Source organism: Castanea sativa, chromosome 9 (assembly GCF_040712315.1).
Source record: "Castanea sativa cultivar Marrone di Chiusa Pesio chromosome 9, ASM4071231v1".
Taxonomy (NCBI): domain Eukaryota; kingdom Viridiplantae; phylum Streptophyta; class Magnoliopsida; order Fagales; family Fagaceae; genus Castanea; species Castanea sativa.
This window is the reverse complement of record NC_134021.1, coordinates 10,927,925-10,949,409: the sequence shown is the minus strand read 5'-3', so window position 1 is coordinate 10,949,409 and position 21,485 is coordinate 10,927,925. Positions and strand designations below refer to the sequence as shown.

The following is a 21,485-nucleotide window of genomic DNA, read 5'->3' as shown; positions in this document are numbered from 1 at the left end:
CTTTGACAGCTTCAGAATGTTCCTTAGATGATCGCCGAGGTGGTTGCTTTCTCGGTACAACAGTGAGGTTAACATTCAAATGATGACAAATGAAGCTCGGATCCACCCCAGGGGTCTCGTAAGCATTCCAAGCAAAAACATCCAAGTTTCACTTAAGGGACTTCACCAATTCCTCTTTCTCCTGAGGAGGTAGCTGAGCGCCTACTTGAAAATACTTCTCTTTATCATCACCTATAGAAACTCGCTCTAAGGCTTCACATTCTACTTCTACCGATAGGCCCCCTGACAACACCGGCTCCTTTAATTGCTACAAACCATGCTCATTTAATGCCGAGGACCCACCTTCAGCCTAATGTCTAACTGCAGCCACCATACACTGCCTCGCCGTAGACTAGCTTTCGATCAACTCTTCAACTAGGCCCCCAGATGGATATTTCACTTTCAAATGCAAAGTAGAAGGGACAACCCCATGGCATGAAGCCAGGTCTCGCCACAATAGCTGTATATGGAGAATATGCATCCACCACTATAAAGTTGACCTCTACAACTTCTGACCCCGTTTGTACTGGCAACCTGACTTGCCCCATTGGTATAACCATCTTCCCATCGAAACCTACTAGAGGTGAATCATAACTAGTTAAATCCTCTGGTTTTAACCCTAAGCCTTTATACAAGTCGGGGTACATAATTTCTACCCCACTACCTTGATCCACCATCACATGCCTCACATCATAACCCCCTATCCTGAGCGTGACCACCAGAGTATTATCGTGTGGTTGTATAGTTTCAAACTTATCCTTCTCTGAGAAACTTAATGCCAGTTGTAGTGCAACCTTAGCCCTCTTCGGCTCATGATTAGAGTTCTTGGGTAGTGGCCGAACCACAGTCATTACTCGGGAGGGACAAGAACCCATCCTCCTAGGAGTCGCGAAAATGACATTAATAATGCTTAATAGAGGCTTTGAAGAGATGTTCTCGAGTGTTGGAGCCCGTATGATCAGTTTTCCCATTGGACCTATATAAGAATTGTTTCAACCTTCCATCTCTAACCAATTGCTCCAAATGATACCATAAGTCTCTGCAATTCTCGGTGGTGTATCCTCGCTCCTGGTGATATTGATAATGAAGATTTTGGTTACGTCTGGTGGGGTTTCCACTCATTTTGTTAGGCCATTTGAAGTATGGTTCGTTCTTAATCTTCTCCAAAATTTGATGAACTGGCTCTCGGAACACCGTGTTGACGACTTATGGCACAATACCAGCCCCAGTCTGCCTAGTGAAATCTCGCCGAGGACGATTATCGTTATATTTGTCCAACTTGAAGTCCCTCCTATCCTGAGAGACCACCTTCGCCTTTCTTTTACCTAACCGCTGGTTCTCCTCAACTCGCTTATACTTATCAATAAGGTCCATGAGCTGGTGCACACTACTAACTGGTTTCCCAGTTAAAGACTTCCTCAAACCATGCTCGGCTGGTAAGCCGACCTTGAAAGTTCTAATGGCCACATCATCAAAATCCCCATTAATCTCATTGAATATCTCCCAATATCTATCTGTGTACATTTTTAAGGTTTCACCCTCCCACATGGTCATAGACAACAAAGAGTCCAAAGTTCGAGGGACTCTACTGCATGTAATGAAACGAGACCCAAATGCCCAGGTAATTTCCTTAAAGGAATTAATAGATCCTGATTCCAGGCCATCAAACCACCTCATCGCAGTGGGCCCCAAGCTGGATGGGAAGACCTTGCACATCAAAGTCTCATTCTTCAAATGTACAACCATCCTTTAGTTGAAATGACTTACATGCTCCACAGGGTCAGTTCGACCATTATACATGGTGAATGTTGGCTGAGTGAAGCATCGAGGAAGTTTTCCCCTTTCAATTTTACGTGTGAAGGGTAATTTAGAAATTTGATTCAGTGTCCTGCTCATAGCATCAGTTTCCAGGCCTTTGCTGGATGAGCTCATATTCCTGCGATTATGGGGGTTACGCTCTTTGTACGTGTAAGACTCATTAGGGGGAGTTCTTGACCTAGGCCTGTAGCTGCCCTCCTCATTCTCACTAAAAGAAGAGTTAAAAATGGGTGAAACTCGCCTCCATCGCTCGTGACGTAACTATCTCTTTATACTATCAATTTCCAACTGCATGGCTCGGGCATTCTCCTCATGGGATACTCTACATCCACCCTGTGATTGACTCCTACTAGTATGGGAGGTATGTACACTTCCCTCCAAGCAGTGGCGACGCCACTCAGAAGCCAGGGTGTTCCTAGGAACACCTTGGCTTGAAATTTTTTTTTTATTATATATATAATAATTTATTTATTTTTATTTGTTTACCCTTAAAAAAAAAATAGGAACACCCTCAAGCAATATCAGAAATATTCTCAAAAATTTTATGCCAAACAAATTTTGAACTAAAAGGCATGCAGAGGCAGGGGTGTGTGCACACACGAGGTGTGTGCCAACGCACAGTGGAGTGTGTGCTAGACTCCTAATAGTTAGTAAAAAAAATGAATGAAGCAACTAAACACCAATAATTAATAATTTAATTAACTAATACATTATAAAAGACAAACAAATTAAATTATGTTAGGCTAAACAACAATTAATAATTTAATAATTAATGAAACAACAATACAACAAATTATAGTTTATAATAGACAAACAAATTTATGAAACAACTAAACAACAATAATTAATAATTTTATTAATATTTCAAATGAACTTATAGTTTATTATATCGGTACCTTTGTTCATTAATTTCTTTTCTTTTTATTTTTTTTAATTTTTTTCCTTTCGAGGTTTTTCGGTGTACAAAATGCAAATTTATTTTGGTTTTAAGAAATTTTTTTTTTTTAAGTACAAACTTCATGCTTGTCAAATTTTGAATTTCGGCCGGTATTTACCAAAATGTCCCAAATACCCGAAATAGACCGAAATGACCCAAAAAAATTTTAAAGTGGAATAAGAACACCCTGGACAAAATTCCTGGAGCCGCCACTGCCTCCAGGTCTCCACCTCGTTCAAGATTGAGAAAATCATCTTGACGTTGGGACCCCCTAGACTCCATCTGGTGTGGGCCTGAATTTTCCACAACCAGACCTTAGACTCACTAAAAACCAAAGATTCTCACAAATGGTGCCAATTGTAAGGTCGCAATTTGTACCTAACCCCAAACAAAAGGGAAGGTATAGGCCCAAAGAGACCAATACAATAAATTTATAGAGTGTGCGTCAGAAATCTTGTTTCTAATGAGTTTAAACGGTAACAACAATGGCCCAAGATTACAAAATGATAAAGATGGATGAGTTTATATGTTAAAACTTATCCTTAGACTCAAGCCGAGGACCAGATTCTTATCTATCTCCTCTTTTAAAGATTAATTACAAATATCCAGTCTACAGTATTTTCTCTTCTTCTCCCTCGATCCCTTTTTCTCTGGGACCTCCCTCCTTCTTATACCTCCTCCCCTTCATTCTTGCTCTTCACGTGTGGATCTAGGTGGCTAACATGGATACTTGTCCCATCAGCACCTTCTTGAAATCTTTAGGTAATAGCTATAAGGCTGAAAATCACTGTTCAGATATCACTTCCTCATTAATGCGGCCAGAGACTTAGGTACAGAGCATTCAATATGATAGTAGCAGCTTTTTCTAAGATATTTCCCATTCGTTCTTTCTCTCTGTGCCCTTGTGAAATATATTTTCATCTGCAAGACCTTTTAAAATATCATTCTAATCAATATGGCGTAACATCTAACCTTCACTTCACTTAACCGAGGAGATACCTCTCCTCAGACTACTTCCACTAACCTCTTTCGCAACAGTTTTCTTGTGGGCCTTTAAGTTTAACATCCTTATTACTATCAATCTGTCCTCGGACAGGTAAGCATCCTCGGACACAGCCCATGTCCCAAAAACGCATCTTAGGCCTTTTATCCCCACAACTATCAAGGTAAATCACATTGATAATACAATTTAAACATAATAGTTCAATAAATAAATATAAGACTTTGAATAATAATAATAATAATAATAATAATAATAATAATAATAATAAGACTTGGGGTCCGTTTGGATATAGCTGAAAACTGAAAACACTGTAGCAAAATAATTTTTAAATGTGTGAATAGTGTTGCGGGTCCCATTTTTAATTAAAAAAAAGTTGAAAAGTACATGAACAGTGCACCACTGTGCGGTTACTGTTCACGCACAGTGGTGAATAGTGCTTCATGTCTGCTGTTGAAATCTGTGCGCAAGGGGGAAAAAAAAAGAAGAAGTCAGAAATGCGAAACGTAGACGCAACCTCCCTATCCAAACCCTCCCTTGGTCTCGGTTGCGTTGCAAGAGAGAATAGATAATGGTCGTGCGGAGCATCATCATCATCATGGCCCCCTAGCCGCTTTGTTGGACGAAATTTCAGTTTAGTTTTGGATATTTGTTTATGTATATATATAACATAGATTAGGCAATCTATTCTGTGACTTGAAAATCCATCTCAAACTAATTAAACTTTGAATGTGTTAGTTTATTTATTATTGTTTCAGGCTCAGGGTCAAGAATCTTTGATTTAGATATAGAGAAGAAAAATGAAGAGACAAGGAGAGCTAGACTTAGAAGAAAGGGTTGGTGATGATGATGGAGAAGAAGATGGTTATGATGCGGTTGTTGTTGGGTCTGGTTATGGTGGCTCTGTTGCTGCATGTAGGATGTCCATGGCAGAAATTAAGGTGTGTTTATTAGAGAAAGGCAAGAGATGGGAAGCTCAGGATTTCCCAACTGATAGCTTGAAGATCATGTCCAATTTCAAAATGGAGAACCAGAAATTAGGCCTCAGATTTGGCCCAAAAGATGCTCTATTCCAGGTTATTTTCTATTTTTTATATGTGCTAGCTTTACGTAAACATGAAAGCCATATAACACACAATAATACTTTAGAATAATATGGATACTTTAAAGTGTGCCAACCATGATTCCATCGATTATTCGTCTATCAAAAAAATGAGTTAATTTTTTTTTTTTTTTGAGAAACACACACATATATATATATAGGGGAAAGAGAATGAGATAAGGGAATACACTCACACGTTAATACCAAAACTGCATGCCGGCAGTTAGTGTCGTGGAGCAAGTGATAAACCTCTTCTCATCCCCTTATCTCATCTCCCTTCCCCTATATATGTGTGTGTGTTTCTCAAAAAATGAGTTAATTCGGCTAATGTTCAAGTCACATATTGCGCGTTACCGCTTGCTTTATTATTTATTGTATTATTTTAGAAATTTGATTTATGTTATGCTTTACTCCCACCAATCTTCACCGTAGCAATGGTGAAGAGCAGCAAAGAAAAGAAGGCCTTGAACACAGCTCAAGAACGGCCTTTTCAAGTGTTTGGAGACTATATATATATGACTTACATGGTTAAAAAAAGAGGGTTAGAACTTAGAAGTGATATATCAAAAGATTTTTATTCCTTTTTCCGTTTATTCTTATTTTAATTAAGGAACAAATTTTTCTTCGAATTTTTATTCAGTATATCTCTACTCCTTTCAAACAAAATCTTGATATCATTAAAAAAAAAAAAAAGGGTCATGCTAATGAGTACCCTTAAGGTCCGTCTGTTTGGGGTGAAAATAGGGAGGATGGAAAATAGAGAGGGGAAAATAGAGAAAGGAAAATAGGATGAAAAATGTTGTTTTTCACTGTTCAGTTGAGGAAGGAAAATAGGAAGGAGAGAAAACCCGAGAGAAAGTTTTTTCTTTGGGCCCACATTTTTTTCCCTTCCAAATCGGGAGGAAAATCTAAGGAGAAAGGTGTTATAGTAGCACTTTTACAATGTGACCTGATCTATTCAACGTTCTCTTTTTTTTCTTTTTTCTTTTTTCAACTTGACCTGATCTTATAACCACCTTTTTGCTGGTTACAAAATCTTTTGCTGGTTACAAAATCTTTTGCCTAATTAAATTTATATATACACTATTATAATTTTTACATTATAATAATAAAAATTTATATATATGATGTGATAAATTTTATATTATGTAATGAGTACAAATAAACATATTTCTTACATATTATGTAAAAAGGGTATAATAGTCAATTTATATAAATTACATTTTTTATCCTTCCCTTTTTCTCTCCAACCAAATGAAAAAGTTTTCCACCCTTCCACTTTTCCATCCCTCCAACCGAACACACAAGAGGGAAAACTAAATATTTTCCATCCTTCCACTTTTCCATTCTCTCACTTTTCCACTCTTCTAACCGAATGGACCCTGAGGGCATTGGTTAACAATTTATTTTAGAAAAATTTTGATATCACTTTTAAGAAAAATGAAAAAAACTGTCAAAATATTGATTGTTTTTTTTTTTTCTCATAAAATTTTTCTTTAAATGGATTATTAACCAAAAAAATTTCCTAAAAAAAAGTGTTAGAACTTGGAAGTGATAAATTGAAATATTTTTATTCTTTTTCTTGTATTAATTAAGGGACAAACCTTTGTTTAGATTTTTATTCAATGTATCTATTCATTTCAAACAAGATCTTGAAATCATTTATGAATCCAACTCTCAACAATATCTTCCTTCCTTCAAAGTTCAAACAAGACCAAGACTCTTTTGTACCTTTAGTTTTCTTCTTTCTCTCTCTTTTTCAACGTCTTTAAAGTTTTAACATTGAATATTCCCACGTTAATTGAAAGAGCCACTTTTATAGAAAATAAAAAAATTTGTCAAAACATTAATTGTTTTTTTTTCTTTTTTCATAATTTTTTTTAATGGATTATTAACCAAAAAATTTTCCTAAAAAAAAGTGTTAGAACTTGGAAGTAATAAATTGAAATATTTTTATTCTTTTTCTTGTTTACGCTTGTATTAATTAAGGGACAAACCTTTGATTAGATTTTTATTCAATGTATCTATTCATTTCAAACAAGATCTTGAAATCACATATGAATCCAACTCTCAACAATATCTTCCTTCAAAGTTCAAACAAGACCAAGACACTTACGTACCTTTAGTTTTCTTCTTTCTCTCTCTTTTTCAACGTCTTTAAAGTTTTAACATTGAGCGTTCCCACATTAACTGAAGAGTCACTTTCTTCAAATACCAATGGTTGATTACTTGATTTGTCAATCATTCTATGCTTTTGTTGAGCTTACTTTTTATATTTTCGGTGGCTTTGACTCTTTAAAATAGACGTGTTTTGACTTTGTAAGTTTCAAATTAGATACTTTAGCCTTCTTATTATAATGATGGCGTCTTTAGTTAGTCATTTTTGGTTCTGTGCTAAAAACAATTTAAGAACAATATGATTGTTCTCAAAATAAAAACAAACCAATATTATATAAGTGTTTCATTAAGAGAAACAACTCTTTTCACATGCTATACCAAATTTCAAACTATAATTAATGGCATTTTTAATAATATTTTATATTTGTCAATCTCTTCGAACGTCACCTCCTCCTTTACTGACCATCCAATTTTTTTTTTTAAACAAAAAACTTTGACTTATTAAATTGTTCTTTCAAAAATACAACCTTCAATTTAGGAGTATTTTTTAAAAGTTTAATTTTATAAACAACTAACCCAAATAGACATGTTAAGACAATCCCTCTCTACATTACTGTAGTATTTTAAAAAAAAAGGATTATAATTTACACGTCTAAAATTTGGAATAATTTTAAATTTAATTTCTAAAATTTCAAAATGTTATCAGCATTATAAGGTTAGGCTTTTGATTTAAGTTCTTCTATTTCCGATAAAGTGCCATCTAAATCAAATAAATAGCATAAAAAAATATTTAGTTTTTTCCACTTATTTTTCTTTTCATTTTTCAATTTTTCTTAGGGTGCTAAATGAAACAAGTTGTTTATAAATAACTCAAGTTCAGTTTAAAAAAATGCTAATTTATATTCTTTTGTTAAGCAAATAAGTCAAGCTCAAGTTTAATTTTCAAATTTACTATTAAGTTAGTCAAACCCAAATATAGTAATGTATTCGTGAACAAGTTCATGAATATAAAGCTCGATTTAGTTATATATAAATTATATTTTTACTTATAGATTTAATATTGAAACGTGTATGTTGAAATGATATCAAATATCAAGTAAGTATTTGTGGTTTATTGATACATAAAAATAAGTAAAAATTGATAGACTTTTGAAGATAAAAAAATAAAAAATAAAATAATAATGGTTTTACTATATATATGAGAAAAAAAATTAATCAAACAATTCTTGAACAAGTTTGAACTTATTGAAAAAAAAATTCAAATTTAAATAAAAGTCGAACCGGACTAGTCTGTTTGACCAAGAACTAGACACTAATATGTTTCAATTCTTATCAAAAACCGGAAATTAAAGAAAAAGTAAGTTTAATCGGAAACCGCCAGTCAGACCGCGAAAACCATGAACTGGGACGGTTAAATCGATTTTCAACAATTTCAATAAATTGAGCAAAATAAACAGAAATCTTCCTGATTTTGACAGCAAAGTTGGTGCTTATCTCTCATTGAAGGTAACATGGTTGCTTGTTGTGAACAAGATGAGATTTGAGGAAATCTGAAATTTGTGGGTAAAATAAGATTTAAAGAGGTGGGAGAAGCAAAGTGAGAAATGTGGTGCTTAAAAGAGTCAAAAGGAAGAATTTTTGGTTTTAGCCTTTAGGTTATGAACTAGCTAGTTCGGAGGGAGAGAGAGAGCAAATGAGACAAAAGTCACAAAACACTAACAATGGGTGGGTTTAAGAAAAAAGATACAAAAATACTAGTATAATAGTATGAGGTTTACGTTTTAAAGACAACAAAAGTAAAGAAAAATAAAATAAAATAGTGGAGTAGTTTGAAAGATGATAGTTTGTGAATTAATACCGATTGCATTTACATGCGAATTGGGGACTTTGGGTGATGCACCTAAACGCATGGCAACCAGCCATGTGTCATTGAATGTATTTTACTATTTTTCTCCCTTTTTTATGTTAATAAATTAGTATTAATTGGAAATGATATATAACTTATTTATTAAATATTAAAGAATAGTTTGTGTTTTAAGTCATTAACATCTAATTTAACTCCTTTTTATTTTAGAATAATTTTTACAAGAAAAATATATCAATCCTACATTGAGGGAAGTTCAATTAAATTTTGTATTCTTAATTATGTTATAAAAAAAAGTTATATCTTTGTCATTATTTTTTTTAATCTTAATTTAATTGTTTATACTTTTTTTTTCCTACCCATTTATATTTAATATAAAGTATAAAACTCATTTAAAATTGTTAGTAAATAATATGATAAGTTATTTTTAATTTTTATAATTTTAAATTTTAAAATTTTTATTAAATTATTTATGATATCACTCGTAAAACCGGAATCACTCTATTTTTTGGTTCTTTCACTGGAATCACTCTATTTTGAATTTTGCTTTGATTTTTCTCGAGAATCAAACAAAGAGATGCAAAGTAGCTTTTTTGGTGTTTGTTTGCCGAGAAAATTTTGATTTTCTAAGAAAATGAGAGGAGATTGCCGGTTGTGCATTTGGAGTAAATGAAGTAAAAGAATCTCAAATCTAAATGCTACGTAACTTTGTGGGTGCGGATCAAAATTTTGAAACTTTAAAGGGTAACATTAACATTACTCTAAACTTTAAAGGTGTAAATTACAATTAAGTCTAATAATTAAATGATATAGATTGGTTCCACTAAAACCAATTGGGAAAATGATCATTTTCATTTGAAATATAGATCCATTTCATGGCTTAGATTAGTAGATATTACAAATTTAAAAGTATATTGTCACATCATTTAAGAGACACTTTACATAGTTGGAGATATAAACTTAACCTCGAAATGGAATGGATTTTGTTCGAGCACATTGGGCCTGTAGAGGCAAAAAAAAGTGGTAGTCATGTGAGTTGAAAATTTGATTAAAACATCTTTGGTTTCTTAAGTATAGACTTCAGTGTTGATGATGAATTTATGTGTGTGTATTTGATGAGAATATAGGTACACGAACAAAATGACTCTGTAGCAGTAGTGGCATGTGGGCTTGGTGGAGGTTCACTTGTGAATGCAGGAGTGACAGTGCCAACCCCAGTTCGTGCTAGAAGGAACCCAAAGTGGCCAAAAGAATGGGAAAGGGATTGGGATACTTGTGAAGCTTCTGCTGCTGCCATGCTGAGAATACAAAGTGTTCCCATCCAGTTTCCTGCTGTGAAAGTCTTTGGAGAAATAGCTGAAGAACAGATTGAACAATGTTTTGAGACTTCGGTGAAGCTAAGCATAAATTTTGATCTTGAAGAGCCAATGGCTAATTCAAAGACACCTCAACGAATGGGCAGCTGTGTGGCCTGTGGAAACTGTCTTTCTGGTTGTCCTTATAATGCCAAAAGTTCTACAGACAAAAATTATCTAGTTTCAGCAATCCAGGCATATTTTCCATCACTTCTTATATTGTTAATAAATTAAATTTTCATTTACTTGGGTCAAGAAAGTTCCATGGATATAAAATTGCTTCCCAGATTTTGTGGCTGAAAGGCCAAAACCAAAATGGTGGTAAGAGATTAGAGCAGCTCATTTTCTTTTAAATCCAGTATCTGATCCTATGTAATGTTTTGTATTTTCAAATGCTATACAGGATAATATGAAATAATATTTGTTGGGGTTGTCCAAAGAGTTTCTTATTCACTTCTACACGTCATCTTCCCTTTTAAAATTGAAATCTCTTTATGTTACAGGCAGGATGTGAAGTTAGAACAGAATGTCAAGTTCAGTATGTGGTTAAAAACCCGCATAATACTTGCCAAGAAGAAGGCAAAAATAGCAAAAAGAGAAGATGGCGGGTTTACTTGAATGAGATTGACTACATAACCAGTGATTTTGTAGTCCTCTCAGGTACAAAGCAGTAGCTAGAAATAGTGTGTACTTGGTAGAAATTTTATTTAAAACATTTTTAACGAGTTCCATTTATATTGTTCAACAGCGGGAGTTTTAGGCACAACTGAAATACTTTTCCAGTCACAAATGAGAGGATTGAAACTTTCAGATGCACTTGGCTCTGGATTCAGCTGTAATGGAAATACTGTGGCCTGTCTTGCTGGAAGCCCAGCACCCTTGAATTCTTTCGGATTAGACAGAAAGCAACTCTCAAAGATACCTTTCCAAGAACGACCAGGGCCATCCATCTCTTCTTCTTACACGTCTTCATTGGGATTCACCATCCAGGTCTAAAAACTTGAAAACTAAACGCACTCTTTAGTATCCAAACATGTTTTTCATACATAGACATGTATGAATGTAGAACTATAAACATTTATTTTCATTGTGGACTTATCTGACACACCCTTTTTCTATTGGCACAGAGTGCTGTACTTCCAACAGCTTATCCACACCTGCTGTTTAAAGGGATTGTAAGTTATGGTTGGCCAACTGGCCACTGGTTGTTTCATGGGATCATTGATAAGATAAGACATATTTTGGGTTTTAAAGCATGCCAAGCTATTGCTCTTAATGCAATGGGTTATGATGACAGTGACGGGAAGGTTATGTGGTATAAGGACAAGAACAGAATTTGCTTTAGTCCACCCCATGATCCTTTACTCCCACAAAAAGTCAAAGCCTTTCAAAAGCTCTCTAAGAAATTAGGAGGAATCCTCTTTTTATCAAGGTACCGAAGCACATCTGTCCATCTTTTAGGTGGGTCCAATGCATCATCAGATCCTTCATATGGTGTTTGCAACCCCAGTGGTCAAGTATTTGACCCAGAGTCTTCAGTCATGGTACACCAAGGCCTCTATGTCTGTGATGGTTCTCTAATCCCATGTTCAGTTGGCATAAACCCATCTCTTACTATTGCATCTGCAGCTGAGTATGTAAGTAGGCACCTTGTAAAGGATGTTCTCAAGTACAGGAGTATTGAAATTGCTTCTCAGAATCCACATTGTGTCTCAAATAAGAATGTAAAGAGTGATCAGAGATCAGTTGTCACATTTGAAGAAACCATGAGGGGTTATGTGGGGGGTATGCAATGCGCAGTTTTTCTCAAAATGAAGATGAATGCTCAAGAACAGAAGGGCCTCAGTGATTGTCATCCTCTTCTAAGAGGCAAAGTTGGTGGATATGTGGAATTAAAAGTCATTGAGGGGGATAAATTACATATCTTAGATGGGAAAGTAAGTTTGTGTGAAGTAGATTACAGAACTCCTTACACACAGTATATGCATTATCATCTCCTCCTTGCAGGTTCTTCAGGCTCAAGGTATGAGAAATTTTTAATATAAAGTAAATTTTTTGTTCATTTTCTTTGCTTATATGAGAGAATCAATAAATTCCATATCATGCAGATATATTCTCGAGGGAAGAAAGATAATGACTCCTTATCTCTTTGCATTATATGCTTGGAGGGAGTCAACAACATTGTATGTGACCTTTAAGAAAGTTGCTGAGAACAATTACAAGGAAGACATGATGCTTCTAAAAGGCAGGCTCAGTGTCTCCGTGGTAGAGCTTCTAAAGAGCTTGATAAGTCTTAGAGGAAACAACAGAGGAAGGTTCATATGTCATCTATTATACACACTCTACAGAACCTATTTTGTACAGAAACCACGAGGGAGCCAGAAGGACTTCCCCCCAAAAGATTTGTATCATAAATTTTATCCAAGCAGCACTCTCCATGAAATTAAAACAGGTATCAGGAATCTAAATCTGCTCAGAGTTGATGTCAGTATACAATGCAGTCTCAGGAGAATCAATGATCATAATCAGAAACAAAAGACTACTTAGAACAATTGGATATTCATTTAAATTCTAACAATATGTAAATTAAGAACTTATGGAATGTACTTTCAAGCTAAAAAAATTAGATAAATTGATGGAAGAAAAAGCACTTTCAACCTAAAAAAATTAGATAAATTGATGGAAGAAGAAATTAGAAATACCCCACCATTGAACCGTACACTCAACTTCGTGATTTAACTTGATCACCAAAATGCTAATGGAGCATAGAGTTCATGTTATTTCTTTTACTTTGTTGTATTACTTGAAGTTTCTAATCTGTGTCATTCCTGTTTATTATGCAGAGGATGGATTTACTATCAGTTGCAGGCAATGGAAATGCACCCATAATTCCTCAAAGCTTGAAGGACCAAAACAATTATACCCAGTTCTCCTTCTTAATGGGTATTCTTCTGACAGTTACTGGTTGCCAACAGAACCAAATGATCTAGTCAGAACTTTACTGGAAGAAGGACATGAAATATGGCTATTGCAACCAAGGTTGCACCCACAGAATCCTTCAAACAACTTCACAATTGAAGATATTGGAAGATTTGATGTCCCTGCTGGTAAAGAATATAGAAATATACCCCACTTGAAATCAATGTTTACTAACCTCTAATGTCTTGTCAGTTCTCACTTTATTTCTTTCTTTTGCAGCAATAAATAGGATCCTTGAATTGCATGGGCAGCGCATAAAGATACATGTTGTTGCACATTGTGTTGGAGGCTTAGTCATACATATTGCTCTCATGGGAGGGCATGTCTCTGCAACCAATATAGCTTCTTTGTCTTGCACCAATACTTCAATGTTCTTCAAGCTAAATACTTTATCCGTGTTTAAAATGTGGCTTCCTCTGCTCCCCGTAAGCTCTCTTTCTCTCTCTTGTAATGAAATTTAGTTTCCACGAAAATATACAGAATTTGATTGACTCAAACTTGCTAATAACAAGAAGCAAACAAATAAAAAGTAAATAAATAAGATGTCTAGGTCTAATGAAGACATAACATGATATAGCACAATTTTGTACAAACCTCTTTCTCCTTGAGCCTAAGAAGGTCTTTCAATTCACCGTGCAGCTATCAATGGTTATACTAGGGAAGAATAAACTTCTGCCTATGTTGGAAACATCAAAGTCTAGTTTGCGTCATCGGCTCTTGAAGTCCATTGCCCTTATGATTCCACGGTATGAGAGATGCACCTGCAATGAGTGTGAACTTTTTTCTGGTCTATTTGGAAACGCATTCTGGCATGAAAACCTAAGCCCCAGCATGCACTACTGGTTAAACAAAGAAAATGTGACAATGCTTCCCATGGCAGCATTTCCCCACCTTAGAAAAATCTGCAATGCTGGTAACATCGTTGACAGCAAAGGAAACAACTCATATTTGATCCATCCTGAGAGAATGTCACTCCCAACGCTTTATATTTCTGGAGGACGTACTATCCTTGCAACTCCAAAGACTTCTTTTCTTGCTAACAAGTACATGAAGTTACACCAGCCTGGTTATAGACATGAAAGAGTTGTAGTGGAGGGCTTTGGTCATTCGGACCTATTGATTGGAGAAGAGTCGTATAAGAAGGTTTTTCCTCACATTTTATCTCATATTAGATCAGCTGAGAGAGAAAATGGTGCAATTAGTGCTGGGGGAAGAAAGTACAGCAAAGAGGCCATGGACTGGGAAGATGATCCTTATGAAGAATATGGAGGTTTTAGCACTTGGTTTTTTCCTTTTGTTGTTATTTTTTTGTTTTTCATGTTAGTTGCATTATGCTTGTCAATTTTCAATTTTTAAAGATGAAAAATTCTTGGCCATGCTATTGAATGATGTAATTTTTTTTTTTTCATATTTTGAATATGAAATTGTAAAGCTCTCTTGTTTATCTTATTAATTGAAGCCATTCTATAAGTCATTTATGATAATTAGCCATATTGTTAGAAAAGAAAATTAAAAATCAGAAGGAATTTTCTATATATGGACCTTCACTAAATATTCCAACATAATTCAAGATAATAATAAAGAAATCAACCATCATCAAAGAAAATACTCTTCCATGTATAATATTTTACATCTGAATATATTTTACATCAAAACAAAAGGAACTTAAGACACTGTTCTATCGTTCTCGAAGGCTAATACTTGACAACATGAGAGATTTGAACTCATAAATGTTTTGAGTACCAAAATCCTAGCCATAAGGCTCACATGCTACAATTATGAATGAACTTTGGCACTATAATTTTCTTTTCTTTTTTTAATCTGCAATGTTTGTTCAACAAGAAAAGAGGGAATGATGTTCCTCACAAACTGAGTCGAGGACTCTTTGAAGATAGTTCTTATTAAAACAGTAAGACTCTTTAGACTTTGAGAGAAAACTTTGCAACTGTGTTGCAATCTCTCTTGACTGAGCAAAAACAACAACCTTTTTTTTTTTTTTTTTTTTTTTTTTTTTTGAGAAACAGCAAAAAATAACAACCTAAAAACAAAGCTTTGAAACTTAAAACATTGCTAATAAATTTCGCACTATAGTTGATTCGTTATTTCATGAAACTATCATAGATAGTTACTGTGAGTGATAGCATTAAGATGTTAAAAATTCTTAGAATATCTTCTCAAAAAAAAAAAAAATCTTAGAATAATTTCACGGTAAAGTTCCTTAAATCCTATATCCACTTAGTTTGAAATAAGTGAATTAAATTTTATTACGGCACCAAAATTATAAATTTAAATAAATATGAGACAACTTTTGTTCAAAACGTCAATAACTATGTAAAACCCAACAATATTTTAACAATTACATGTAAAATTACCTTACACACTAATTCAGTCAGCCTACATGGTCATGAAAATCTCAACCAATAATTATTTTTAAAAATAAAAATAAAAAGTGTAAAATATTATTTTGATCTTTAAACTTTACCAAAAATATATTTTTCATCTCAAAATTTTATAAAGTGTGTTTTTCCATCTATAAACTATTAAAAAAGTTTATTTTTTGTCCATAAATTATTAAAATGTTTTACTTTCTGTACTTAAATTTTACTAATTTTTTTTTTGGGGCATAAACTATTGAATAAAGAACTTTTTTAATTCTTATTTTTATCTCTAAACCATTAAAAAAAAATTTAAAATTTTAGAACGAAAAACAAACTTTTAGTGATTCTCAAAAAAAAAAAAGTAAAATTTAGGATCAATTATATATATATATATATATATATATATATATATAATATGTTTAAGATCAAAATAGCATTTTATCTGCACACAAAAAAAAAAAAAAAGTATTTTATCCAAATAAAAATTCGAGGAAAGTGATTATAATCGTCAACGGTCAAAAAAAAGTCTTTCGCGGTAAAACGGTTTACAAGGTAAGACGTGGCCTCATATACATCGTTGGATATATAAAGCAGGCCTTAGATACTCACTCTATTTTCTGGTAGATTCCCACTGAACCAAACCAAATCCACTAAACAACTCTTTTACTGTCTCTCTCTCTCTCTCTCTCTCTCTCAAACGAAATGAAATTGAACGAAGAATAGATAGATAGATAGAGACAATGGCTCTCCATCTCCACTCTCACTTCCTTTCACCAAAGCTCGATACCTCCAAAACCCTAATTCTCTGTACCTCTTCCAATGGATTCCCAAAACCTCTCGCTCTATTCAAACCCACCTCCTCACCTTCACCTTCACCTTCACGCTCTCGATTCCTCTGTTCTTCTTCTTCTTCTTCTTCGTCAAAGGACTCCTCCAACGATAGCATCCCCAGGTTTGTTTGCTTCCATTCTAAAATCTTTTTCTTTATGTTCTGTTTGGTTGCCGAGAAAATTTGTATGACAAAAAAAAATATTTTTGAATTGTAAAACTTGAATATCGCGTCTATATCATATAAGAGAGATTCTTTGCATACATGAAAATTTGTACGAAATCTTATCAATTTTTTTGTCTTTCTTTCTTAGCAATTTTTGTATTATAGAAGGACCAGAAACTGTTCAGGATTTTGTTCAGATGCAGCTAAGGGAAATCCAAGATAACATAAGGAGTAGACGCAATAAGATCTTTCTCCTCATGGAAGAGGTAAAGTTTTTTTTTTTTTTTTGGATGAAAATTTTCAATTTAGTCTGCAAAAATTCTAGCATCGCAACTTTTGTCACAACTATCTACGTCATCGGTATATTGTGACTGTGAGTGGTGGAGAAAAAATGACGGGTACATGTGAAAGTGATAGGTAGCCAGTTACTAGGTAAGATAGGTATGGCAAAAGTTGCGACATTTAGTCTGTAATGTGTATAGTACATCAGTCCAGAGTCGCAACAACATTTTTCTGAGGTGGCAATTTGTTATTGATAGTTAAATGGGTGAATCCATATGAGGACCAATAAAAACTTGTCAACTCAGCTATTTTGAAAAATTTTGTGAAAATTTTGTGTGTTTGTAGCATACTTGTGGTTTATTTTAGCTATTTGCTAGTGCTAGAGCATAATTCCTTTGAATTAGGATCCTCTAGAGTTATTAGGTAACTGGACTATGGAGTTCCTAAAAATCCTATTCATCCATTTTAAATTGAGTGGATTGGATTTTGACATTCATCAATATTTAAACAAATGTTGATTATAGCCATTTTTTGTATCTATTTAAATTATTGATGATTTGGGAAAAAAAATCCAATCTGCTCATTTCAAAATGGATGGATAGGATTTTAGAAACTCTATGGTGGAGTTACTCTTAATAATTCTAGGGGTCTTAGTTCTTGAATTTTCTATGATTTTTTTTTCTAAATATTTGAAAATCAATTATTGTATAGGTAAGGAGACTGAGAGTACAACAGCGCATCAAGAATGTGAAAGTTCTCAACGAGAGCAGCGAGGAAGAAGCGAATGAGATGCCAGACATTCCGTCGTCCATTCCTTTTCTCCCTTATGTGGTGAGTTTCAAAATGAATAAATGATTGTGCAAAGAACATTGGGATGTTCACATGACAGAGCATGCTAATAGTTACCAACTAATAGAACACATGCACTTGGAAGAATCAATCATAAATTTGGTGGGGTTTGTAGAAAAATAACTTGGGTGCAAAGAGAAAATAGAGAGAGTGGAAATTGTGTTTTACATTCATTATGGGCGATAGAGAAGAAAAATGCCAATGAAGAAGTTGTAGGACAAGATGTTTAGAATCCTATGATTTGCTTTGTTTCCCCCTTAACTAGGTAGTTATTGATATGTATGAATGCAAGTGCATCATTTAGTCAATTTAGTTTGCCTAATGCATTTCTTGGATATCCTCTAAGCCTGTGTGCAGGAACAGCACATTCTTATGCTTTGTTCTTTTTAGTTTTCAATCTCTTCAAATTTTTATTCTCTTGTGAGGTCTGTGTTACTAGGGCATTTATCTTTTAATGTTTTGGGTAACCTTCTATATTTTTCTTTTGAAGTTGACACCAAAGACGTTGAAGCAACTGTACTTGACTAGTGTATCATTTATATCTGGAATAATCATCTTCGGGGGTCTTATTGCACCTACAGTAAGTTTATAAGAGCGTCTGTATCAATTCTTATTCAATTCAATGATAATTAGAAAGTATCAATATTTCATTGTCAAATTTGAATAACCCATTTGTTTAATTATGTTTATGTGTGTGTATGTGGAGCCTTAATTTTCAGTTTCACACCATTATGGTCAGATAATATAAAAAACCATAAGGACATTTGTGTTCTTTTAATGCTTAACCATGATCCTCATCAAATGTCTAAAATTGTTTCTATGGCAGCTGGAGCTAAAACTAGGTTTAGGTGGCACCTCGTATGAAGATTTCATACGCAGCATGCATTTGCCTGTGCAGTTAAGGTATTCACCGGGGTTGCATTTCTCCTAAATTATGAATCTGAGTCTGAAGCAACCAAAACTCTGGTGTTGATGTAAGACACATCTGCTTAGTTACTGTTCTAAATAACAGTTATTTAATTTCTTAATCAGCCAGGTTGACCCCATTGTTGCATCTTTTTCGGGTGGGGCAGTGGGTGTTATTTCAGCTTTGATGTTAATTGAAGCTAACAATGTAGAGCAACAAGAGAAGAAAAGATGCAAGTATTGCAATGGAACTGGTATGTTGAAATTACAATCGAGGAAATTTTCTTGTGTGTCTAAAGAAGTTGAATTCCCTGCTTAACAGTTGCAGTCCAAACACATTCATCTTCATTCATTGGTTGTTGAGTAAAACTTTATAAGTCGATGGGCTGAATGGTGTGGTACACACAAGCTTTTTAAATTTGAGTTAGACCTGGTTCTGTTATGATGAAAAATTATCAAAGTCTCCCTTAGTCTGAGGGGTTTCCGTATTTATGAGTCATTATTGAATTAATTTGCTGCTGAATACAAAGTGATGAAAGTGCAGCTGGTAAATTTCTGATTGCATTGTGTGATATTGTATTTGAGCTGCAATGTATTTTAGATGCTTATGGGACTGTTTGTCTCCCACAAGATTTTCAGAAGTACATGGATCATGTATTATCATTTGTTCCATTTGCTGTCAAATTGATTGTTTATTTATTTTGGAAAGGAGGGGAGGGGAGCAGGGGAAGGGTCCAAAAGAAAATACTCAATGTTTCTTCTTATACTTATTTAATGGTTTAATATATCTTCTGTTGTCCAATGGTCAGGTTATTTGGCCTGTGCTCGATGCTCTGCATGCGGTGTATGCTTGAGCATTGATCCTCTCTCAGTATCAAGTGTTTCTGATAGCCCTTTGCAAGTGCCCACAACTAAGAGGTGTCCAAACTGCTCTGGTGCAGGAAAGGTATATACTCTGATCAGATATAGATTATCTGTGGAAAATAGGTTGGCATTTTCAAACTTGTGTACTCTTTTTTTTGGGATGACTAGGGTATTTCATTTCAACTGAAAGATATAACATGTTACAACCAAGCAACCTCGCATCTAACCAACCAAAACAGATTGCACAATCCAACTCAAAATATAAAAATCGCATCTGCAACTACTTCACAACAAAAGATTTAATACAAGGCAACAGATTGCCCACTTGTGTACTTGCAATTGTTTACTTGATCTTTTGTAGTGCCATTAGTAATCTCTCTCTCTCTCTCTCTCTCTCTCTCTCTTCCTCAATAATACCTGCACACAGAGATTAATTAACTATATATTAAACTGAGTTGTGATAATTATTTTCCATATGTAGGTGATGTGCCCAACATGCCTGTGCACTGGGATGTTGATGGCCAGCGAACATGACCCCCGAATAGATCCATTTGACTGAAGAGAATTAGAGCCTGCTGTAATTTTCTTGTTTCTAATGTGACTTAGGAGAAAGGAAAAAAAATAAAAGGCCTACTTCAATTTTCTCATTGTTGCTCTGAGTCTGAGTATTAATCAGTTGAATTGCCCTGCTTTTGCCAGAGGACTCAGGAGGGAATAATTTCTCGCATTGATTGTTCGTAGCTAAGCAGCATTTGCTCCAAATCATCATTAGGAAGGTTTGTCAATTGCAGTTTTAGTTTATAGTATCAGCCTTGCGATCTTTCTGCTGATAGTTAGAAATGATACAGTATATACATAAATGAATATTGGCCAAACCAGAAACAAAAAGCTGCGTACTCAATGCTAAATTGTCTTCAATCAAAGTGAATAGTTCCCAACGGTGCTTGCTATCGTTCTTATGCAGAGCATCCAGGCAAATTTTGCAATATCCCTCAATAATAATTCTACACCTGCTATGTTCCTTGCTAGCATCAAGGCCCAACGAATTGCCTGGGCTTTTACCTCAGGAGCACAGCTAGGAATTAACATAGACCAAACACCTTGTCTCCTTTAACCACTGCTCTATCATTCCTCATAATGACTGCAATGCAAAGCTTACTCACGCTGCGTCAGAATTCATTTTGCAGTACCCTTGAGGTTTACTGGAAAATATCGAAGTGATAGAACTAAATAACAGAGCATAGAAAAGTACCATCCTTGTGTGTGTGAAGAAGAAGAAGAAGAAACGAAAAGGAATCAAGAGTGAAATATATCAATATTTGTTATCTCAAAGAAAACATCATAAGTTAACAATAAAATAAACTAGCGCGCAAAGGTCCTGGCCTTCAGCAGGATTTTGTTATGTTTGAGAGTCCGCCTGTGGACATTTCTATGCTTTTGTATTATGACCAAATTGGCATGTACTATGCGAGGATTCATCCTCAAATAGTTGGTTTTCTTAGTTAGTTTTTAATGCAGTCCTCCTTTTACCAAAAAAAAATAAAATAAAATAAACTAGTCCCACCACATGACGGTGATAAAGCTCCTTTCTTTTTTTCTTTTTTTCTTTTTTTTTTTGAAATGTAGTGTTATAATTTTTCATTTATTCCAAGTTTACATATTTGCTTACTTAGGAGGAGTATCATGAGGCTAACTTTAAAAAATGAACAAATTAAGATGAGAGAAATTTGTTATATGAAAGATTTAAAGATGTAGTGCCTACTTTTATGATGGCGGTGAAGTAATTAGAGAAAAAGAGACAAAAGAGAAAGACAGAGGAAAAGAGTAAGTAATATAATGAAATTTATTAAAAACAAATGGTAGGTTCATACCTTCTTAATTGAATTTTGAGTAATTGTCTTCCTTTGAAATTAGTGGGAACATGAGAATAGATATGTAGGACTGGATTTGTTTTTTTAGAATTTGAAGAATAAAGAGAAAAGATGATAAAGATGGAGAAA

General features: G+C 34.2%; 3 protein-coding genes across 5 annotated transcripts; 2 read left to right on the top strand and 1 right to left on the bottom strand.

Annotated features, from left to right (window-relative positions):
- Positions 1–1,245: 1,245 nt before the first annotated feature.
- LOC142608739 (uncharacterized) lies at positions 1,246–1,785 on the bottom strand. The gene has a single exon (XM_075780425.1). The coding sequence runs from the start codon at positions 1,783–1,785 to the stop codon at positions 1,246–1,248; it is 540 nt and encodes a 179-aa protein (XP_075636540.1).
- An 8,520-nt stretch (positions 1,786–10,305) lies between these two features.
- LOC142608738 (uncharacterized) lies at positions 10,306–14,568 on the top strand. Its single transcript, XM_075780424.1, has 8 exons — positions 10,306–10,428; positions 10,737–10,893; positions 10,982–11,223; positions 11,361–12,256; positions 12,342–12,685; positions 13,077–13,340; positions 13,432–13,637; positions 13,852–14,568. Exons 1-8 carry the CDS (start codon positions 10,306–10,308, stop codon positions 14,566–14,568), a joined length of 2,949 nt encoding a protein of 982 aa, XP_075636539.1.
- A 1,634-nt stretch (positions 14,569–16,202) lies between these two features.
- LOC142611104 (protein ORANGE-LIKE, chloroplastic) lies at positions 16,203–20,753 on the top strand. 3 transcript variants are annotated; one of them, XR_012839951.1, is made up of 10 exons: positions 16,203–16,542; positions 16,733–16,850; positions 17,578–17,697; positions 18,206–18,295; positions 18,542–18,618; positions 18,748–18,875; positions 19,431–19,567; positions 19,967–20,062; positions 20,185–20,261; positions 20,450–20,753. XR_012839951.1 is itself a non-coding variant. In XM_075783139.1 (9 exons), exons 1-8 carry the CDS (start codon positions 16,331–16,333, stop codon positions 20,042–20,044), a joined length of 960 nt encoding a protein of 319 aa, XP_075639254.1. In that variant the 5' UTR covers positions 16,203–16,330; the 3' UTR covers positions 20,045–20,062; positions 20,185–20,753. The 3 variants fall into 3 exon arrangements, 2 of the variants coding, with proteins under 2 accessions (XP_075639254.1, XP_075639253.1); XM_075783139.1 differs by having other exon boundaries at positions 20,185–20,753; XM_075783138.1 differs by lacking the exons at positions 20,185–20,261; positions 20,450–20,753 and having other exon boundaries at positions 19,967–20,132.
- The last annotated feature ends 732 nt before the right edge of the window (positions 20,754–21,485 follow it).

Bases quoted from the DNA above. Each gene is read 5' to 3' on its own strand.
- LOC142608739 (XM_075780425.1), bottom strand. From the start codon at position 1,785: ATGGTTGTACATTTGAAGAATGAGACTTTGATGTGCAAGGTCTTCCCA.
- LOC142611104 (XM_075783139.1), top strand. From the start codon at position 16,331: ATGGCTCTCCATCTCCACTCTCACTTCCTTTCACCAAAGCTCGATACC. The intron at 18,619-18,747 runs GTATTCACCGGG...TTTCTTAATCAG, and splicing joins CATTTGCCTGTGCAGTTAAG to CCAGGTTGACCCCATTGTTG. The intron at 18,876-19,430 runs GTATGTTGAAAT...TCCAATGGTCAG, and splicing joins CAAGTATTGCAATGGAACTG to GTTATTTGGCCTGTGCTCGA.
- LOC142608738 (XM_075780424.1), top strand. From the start codon at position 10,306: ATGGCTAATTCAAAGACACCTCAACGAATGGGCAGCTGTGTGGCCTGT. The intron at 10,894-10,981 runs GTACAAAGCAGT...ATTGTTCAACAG, and splicing joins TGATTTTGTAGTCCTCTCAG to CGGGAGTTTTAGGCACAACT. The intron at 11,224-11,360 runs GTCTAAAAACTT...CTATTGGCACAG, and splicing joins CATTGGGATTCACCATCCAG to AGTGCTGTACTTCCAACAGC.